Below are 8,071 nucleotides of genomic sequence, written 5' to 3'. Positions count from 1 at the left end.
AAAGAGAACTCTAACCCTAGACAGTGGAAGACTATGATACAGAGGCTATGGCACTACCCAAGACTAGAGAACAATGGTTTGGTTGTGGAGTGACCTTCTCGTAGAATAGATGCTTAAAATAGCTAAGAGTCAAAAGAGAAAGTTGGTTAGAATTTTACGACCCACAGAATTTTTCAATTTGCTGTGGAGGGTATATAGATATATATATATATATATATGTGTGTGTGTGTGTGTGTGTATGTGTGTATATATATATATGTATATATGTATATATGTATATATATGTGTATATATATATATATATATATGTATGTATATATATATATATATATGTATGTATATATATATATATATATATATATACACACACACAATTTCATAGGTGACCGCCTAGGGGCATGCTAGCAACACATGATGCACTGGTCATCTCTAGGACGACTTGTAAAGTTAGAAATCAGTATATCCAAATGCTATAAGGACTGGCCAGGACTGGCAGGGCCCCCCCCCCCAAAAAAAAAAAAAAAAAAAGCAGAGAGATTGGGGGTGTCAGACCTATACTTTCTTTAAGGGAGGAAATTATTGAAAGACGGGAACACATAAGTTGAGATAGAGATCCAAAGCTTGAAATAGGTTACGGTAATTTTATTGATGTTAGTAATTTTGAAAAGGATTAGCAGAGATACTTAACAGATATTTATAATTCCCTTGAATGCAGAGGTTACTTGCAAAGATAGGAGAGAGAGAGAGAGAGAGAGAGAGAGAGAGAGAGAGAGAGAGAGATGGAAATCTGGTCTGTATAACTTTTCCTATTAACAACGGCTGCTTTTGCGCCTGCGCACTCTTGCTTCAATGCGCACAACTCTTCTCTGCCAAAATGCAGTAGGAAAATAGTTCTTGGTGTGGTTGACCGAAAGCTTATGTCAACTTTGTTCAAGAGAGATTCATGAAAATATAAAAAAGATTTATAAATACTGATCCTCAATTGTTTGGTGCGATGGATGAGTGAATGTTTTAACTATCGGTGAGAGTTTAATCTTTATAGAGCGGTAATTTTATAATTTTTAGGAAATAAGTGACCGGGAGTATCTGCGTTCTGGAAGGTAGAGAAGAATTGTTATGAAACTTGAAGGTCTTAATAACGTGAAATTAAAAAAAAAATGTCTATAATAGTAAAAATGATTTTTATTTTGTTCTAGAAAGTTGCGTATAATAATCATTTAACAGTAGTGTATGCGACCCGTAAAAAGTGGTGGCCAGATATTTAAAGATTATGCCCTTCCCACCCCCTCCCCCTTTCCTCTCGGGGTATGATTACTCCTCTTCCCTTACCCTTGCTTGAGGGTACACTCGGGCACACTATTCTATCTAATTTCTCTTCCTCTTGTTTCGTTAAAGTTTTTATAGTTTATATAGGAGATATTTGTTTTAATGTTATTCTTAAAATATTTATTTTTTCCTCTTTCCTTTCCTCACTGGGCTATTTTCCCTGTTGGAGCCCCTGGGCTTATAGCATTCCGCTTTTCTAACTAGGGTTCTAGCTAAGCAATTAATAATAATAATAATGAACGGGGAAAGACTGAGTAGATATACGTCTGCCAGCGCTGCTCATCGTGACCGGAAAGAAATTTATATTTACATGTTAAGCCAGATTTGTTGCTCTTTATTATTTATAGGGGACGAAGGGCATAAAGGCCTATTTGTATAGATAAGACCTAATAAAATATGAAATTAAATAACTTCCGTAAATATTAACGAAACCCATTATATTGTTATGGCCGGATACAGAAATTATTATTATTATTACTAGCCAAGTTACAACCCAAGTTGGTAAGGCAAGAATGCTTCAAGTCCAAGGGATCCCACAAGAAAAAATAGCCCAGTGAGGAAATGAAACAAGGAAATGAATAAACGATGTAAGAAGTAATGAAAACAAATTGAAATGAGAATCAGCACCTGAAGACCAGACAGGAGAACAATACTCGAAACAAGGTAGAATGAAAGAATTCAAACACTTCTCTAGAATAGATTGATCACCGAAAATCTTAAAAAGAGTTTCTCAATAAGCCAATCTTTTTTGCAATTGAAGAAGGCCTAATGGGTTTCTCATGAAATCAAGGTGATTCTACATTTGCAACATATTTTCCAATGGTCTGATGTAAGCAGGTGATAGGTTACGAAAGTAAGTGGACTAGTCATATGTTTATGAAAGAAAAATAATGATTTGATTTTGTCTTAGGTTTTACTGTGGTTCATTATCGCTTTTACTGTGGTTCATTATCGCTCTCACCAGGTTTTCCTGTGGTTCATTATCGCTCTCACCAGGTTTGACTGGGGTTCATTATCGCTCTCACCAGGTTTGACTGGGGTTCATTATCGCTCTCACCAGGTTTGACTGGGGTTCATTATCGCTCTCACCAGGTTTGACTGGGGTTCATTATCGCTCTCACCAGGTTTTGCTGTGGTTCATTATCGCTCTCACCAGGTTTGACTGGGGTTCATTATCGTTCTCACCAGGTTTGACTGGGGTTCATTATCGCTCTCACCAGGTTTTGCTGTGGTTCATTATCGCTCTCACCAGGTTTTACTGTGGTTCATTATCGCTCACACCAGGTTTTGCTGTGGTCATTATCGCTCTCACCAGGTTTTGCTGTGGTTCATTATCGCTCTCACCAGGTTTGCTGTGGTTCATTATCGCTCTCACCAGGTTTTGCTGTGGTTCATTATCGCTCTCACCAGGTTTTGCTGTGGTTCATTATCGCTCTCACCAGGTTTTGCTGTGGTTCATTATCGCTCTCACCAGGTTTTGCTGTGGTTCATTATCGCTCTCACCAGGTTTTACTGTGGTTCATTATCGTTCTCACCAGATTTAGCTCCATTTTAGTCCTATTATCAGTTGGCTCATGAGCAGTTGCTAGAGCCCCTTGCATCCATTGCGCTAACTCTCCAGGAGGTAGGATTAGCTTATCAGCCCACTCCATTTGTGACTATAAAACATTGTTCTTCCCTCCCATCACCAACTGCTGTCTATCTTCCTCCAAATTTCCTGTATTAAATTTCAAGGTATGCGAGATGAACAATTGTCACTGTCGCGTATGGATATTATAGTGTGAAGTTTTTTTCTTCCTTCTTCTTTTTCTTCTTCTCCCGTCCCTGCACTTCTTCCTCTTCATTTTCTCTCCCCTTTGCATCGCTAGCAACTGTAAAAGAGGGACAGTTTTTTTAGGGGGAAAGTGTAGAGTGACAGTTTTTGGTCGTGAAATTGAAGTAACAGTTTTTAAGGGAGAAATTGAAGACTGACAGTTTTGAGGGGGAAATTGAAGAGAGACAGTTTTTGATGAAAATTGAAGAGTGACAGTTTTTAATGAAGTTGAAGAGTGACAGTTTTTGATGAAAATTGAATAACAGTTTTTGATGGTTTTTTAAGGTTAAATAAAGTGATAGTTTGTCAAGTCGGAAATTGAAGAGTGACAGTTTTTGAAGGGGAAATATAAGTGGTATTTTTTGAGGATTAATTAAAGAGTGAGTTTTTTAGGAAAATTGAAGGTTGACAGTTTTCGAAAAGGAAATATAAGTGGCATTTTTTGAGGGTTGATTAAAGAGTGAGATTTTTTAAGGAAATTGAAGATTGACAGTTTTTGAAGGGGAATTATAAGTGGTATTTTTTGAGGGTTAATTAAAAAGTGAGTTTTTTAGGGAAATTGAAAAGTAAAAGTACCAATTTTTTTTTTACCTTAGAATTGTTTAATCGTTAATTAATTTTTTTTTCCGCTCGAATTACCACCGCAATATTTGTAGCTAAAAATTAATATAGACTCAAATAATATATCAGTTTGGTATTGTTGCGCAAATGAATGACTTGTTATACTCTTAATTATAGTTTGGTAATGGCGATCTCTTGAATGAGGTCTCTTGCTGATTGTGTTTTAACACTTAAGATGAAGAAATAGATTTATCGGTGAGAAGGTAGTGTTATTGATATATATATATATATATATATTTATATTTGTATATATATATATATATATATATTTGTGTATATATATATATATATATTTGTACACATATATATATATATATCTGTGTATATATATATATATATATGTGTGTGTGTGTGTGTATGTACCGTATATATACATATACACATATATATATATATATATATACATATATATATATATATATATATACATATATATATATATATATATATATGTATATGTATGTGTAAAGAAACCTTAGAAATTGTATACATATTTGCTAAACTAAACTTGAAGGTTAATGTGTATTGGCAATCAGCGTTGGTTAATTTTTCCAATTAATTTTACGGTTCGATGCGTAAAAAATATCGAATTTGGAATTCTTTGATCGACCTTATAGATAAGTGCATCTCTCTCTCTCTCTCTCTCTCTCTCTCTCTCTCTCTCTCTCAAGTGCTGAAAATTGTTAAGGTTCTAACTGCTAAGCAAATTTCATACTTATTTTACGAGTGAATATTTTAATTGGTGTAAATAATTAATCTTAACACACTATAATTAATTCTTTTTGATTGACAAATCTTTTCTATTGCAAGGTGTAAATCATCTTTACATTTTACTGTGAATGTTATTATTATTATTTTTATTATTATTATTTTTATTATTATTATTATTATTATTATTATTATTATTATTAATTTTAATATAATCTTAACATTCTACAATGAATTCGTTTTAACTGACAAATCTTTTCCTAATGTTATTATTATTATTATTATTATTATTATTATTATTATTATTACTATTATCAATTTTAAAATAATCTTAACATTCTAGAAAGAATTCGGTTTAACTGACCAATCTTTATCTAATGACATGTGAAAATAATCTTAAAATTCTACAATGAATTCGTCTTAACTGACAAATCTCTATCTAATACTGGGTAATTGTGAGTAATGACGAGATGGCCAGATCATTTCTAAGGGTGCTCTCTTATCTCAGGAACTCTGCCTAGGGAAAAGGGCAAAACCAAATATCTTATAGACCTAGGCAGAGCCTAAACCTATATAGGTACCCAACGGATCTTTACTTTTATCTGATTTCCACTTGGGACAGTGACCCGGTTACCCTCCGTAATTGGGCGGATTAGAATTTCGGGAAAGAAAGTCAAAGTAGCTCTCATTTGTAATGGAGGAAGTGTTTGGTTATGCAGTGTAATATATATATATATATATATGTATTTATATGTAAAGTATATATATTTATATATATTTTCTATCTATCTATTTATATTTATATATATATATGTATATATATATATATATATATATTTATTTATATATAAAATATATATATTTATATATACCTTCTATCTATCTATCTATATATATGTGTATATATATATATATATATATATTATATATATATATATATATATATATTTATATATATTTATTTATATATATATATATATATTTATATATATATATTTATATATATATATATATATATTTATATATTATATTTATATATATATATATATATATATTTATATATATATATATATATATATGTATAATATATATATATATATTTATATATATATATATATATGTATATATATATATATATATTTATATATATAAAATATATATATTTATATATACCTTCTTCCTGCCTATCTATCTATATATATATATATATGCCTGTCACGCTGAATGGCAACCTTTCGGAAAACAACAATTTCCCTCAAATTTCCCAAACTAGCAATGTTATAGTTAGGAAAGGGGTGGAAGGGTTGAATCTGTCAGTGTTTGGTGACGTGCTGAGAGAAGGTTGTGACTCAAAGACAGGATGAAAGCAACTGAGTAACTTTATTACAGACACTCGCCTTTATATACAAAAACTCAATGCAACAGGAAATTTCCTGTTCAGCCGGTTAACAGTTAACGGTGAGATAAAACATACATGTTATTTCTTTTTAGTGGGAGGGGAGAGCGAAGATACAAGCATAATATATACACAAAATGAAATGTCGTTACTATGTACGATCGCGTGACACACGGTTGTTACAGTCTGTGCGTTTGTGCATACTTAAATATCAAGCAGTCATTTTTTGACGGGGCGCATAAACTAGTATTAAATAACATGTATTTGCCAAGGGGCGAGTTTATGTATAAGGGCTAAATTTGTTTGCAGCGAAGGCCTTTGGTAAGCACATTTATTTTTCCTACAGTGACTTGTGTACAGTTATGTGACCGAATCACACACTATACTGTATATATATTTATTTTCATTGATGTATATATGCGTATAAGTAAGTCTTTATGTAAATATGTATATATTTATTTATATGTATTACAATTCAAAATATGTTCATAGGTATAGGATCCCAACCGTTATCATATAGTTTTACAGGGTGTGCGCACACAGTTATGTTTATCTAATTTATCTATCTATCTATCTATATAATATATACATACATACATACATATATATATATATAAATATATATATATATATATACTGTTCTTAAAACATTAATTTTTCCTTGTTTCCTTTCCTCACTGGGCTATTTTCTCTGTTGGGGCCCCTGGGCTTATAGCATCCTACTTTTTCAACTAGGGTTGTAGCTTAGGAAATGATAATATATATATATATATATATATATATATATAGAAAATAATATATATATATCTATATGTATGTATGTATATATATATGAATATATATCTATGATTATATACATGCGTACTTATATACATGTATCCACGCTTACAACACGCATATATGTATATATACCATATACAACGTTCTCCCGTTTTGATGTATATACATATTCTCTCTCTCTCTCTCTCTCTCTCTCTCTCTCTCTCTCCTGGACAATACTGTTGATTTATTGCTTTGAATAGTCTCCTGCTAATCACATTTTCATCAAATAAAGTAAATAATTAATAGAAATCTATATATATATATATATATATACATATACATATACATATATATATATAATGATATTTATATATATATATATATATATATGTGTATATATATAATAATATTTATATATGTATATATGTGTGTGTGTGTTTGTGTGTGGTGTATGTTTGTATGTATGTGTGTATGTATTGATAATAATAACAATGATGATAGTCAGGTCATAACTCACTGTTAAATTTAGAATATAAGAGCCAAGTTGACATACTGTTTTTGGTGATGATAGTGAGAGATAGTAAATGATGATAGAACTGTGTTATTGTTATTATTCTTATTATTAGGAATTTTTTATTAAAAGTATGTGTCCGAAATAAACCAAATTTAAATTCTGGTAATAATGATAGCGAAGACGACATGCAATATATTTGTTCGAGGGACCAAATAGTTATATATATATATATATATATATGCATGCGTATTATTATTACTTGCTAAGTTATATCCATAGATGGAAAAGCAGGATGCTATAAGCCCAAGGGCTCCAACAGGGAAAATAGCCCAGTGAGGAGAGGAAATAAGGAAATGAATAAACTATATGAGAAGTAATGATTAATCAATATAAGACATTTTAAGATCAGTATCAACGTTAAATTTGATCTGTCAACATAAAAATATTCGTTGTAAGTAAGTTTGAACTTCTGTTTGTGAATATATATATATATATATATATATGTGTGTGTGTGTGTGTGTGTGTGTGTGTCTGTCTGTCTGTCTGTCATCTTTCTTTCCCATCTTTAAAGTTCGCGATTCACAGCTAACAGCCGTTACTTGGCAGATTGATCTGTCTGTAAATCAATGTTACTCCCACTTTTCTTTGGCCGTCCGCAAACGGCTTGATCAAACAATTACAAAAGTTACCCCAAGGTCAAAGCCAACGGAACCCAAAGAATAGAAAACGGGATCGGGCCTCTGAACCGTACTTTTAACTGATCGTAAAGCGCTTCCAGAAGTTCCTGTCTTGAGAGAGAGAGAGAGAGAGAGAGAGAGAGAGAGAGAGAGAAATTATATCAACAAAAAACCTCTGCTCAACAGGTATGTGAAACCACTCATTGAACATGTATAATTTGCATGGTATGAATGTTAACTACTATGGCTTGAGG

General features: G+C 31.7%; 1 protein-coding gene across 1 annotated transcript in view; it reads left to right on the top strand.

The window, feature by feature from the left end:
* The first annotated feature begins 874 nt into the window (after positions 1 to 874).
* LOC137624810 (metalloreductase STEAP4-like) overlaps positions 875 to 8,071 on the top strand; it is a 61,468-nt gene continuing 54,271 nt past the window's right edge. The window contains exons 1-2 of the mRNA XM_068355762.1: positions 875 to 879; positions 2,387 to 2,800. Of these exons, the coding sequence (XP_068211863.1) occupies positions 875 to 879; positions 2,387 to 2,800 (419 nt within the window). The remainder of the gene's footprint in view (positions 880 to 2,386; positions 2,801 to 8,071) is intronic.

Source organism: Palaemon carinicauda, chromosome 31 (genome assembly GCF_036898095.1).
Source record: "Palaemon carinicauda isolate YSFRI2023 chromosome 31, ASM3689809v2, whole genome shotgun sequence".
In the NCBI taxonomy this organism is placed as follows: Eukaryota; Metazoa; Arthropoda; class Malacostraca; order Decapoda; family Palaemonidae; genus Palaemon; species Palaemon carinicauda.
Note: the sequence above shows the minus strand (reverse complement) of the source record. Positions and strands in the feature narration are given on the sequence as shown.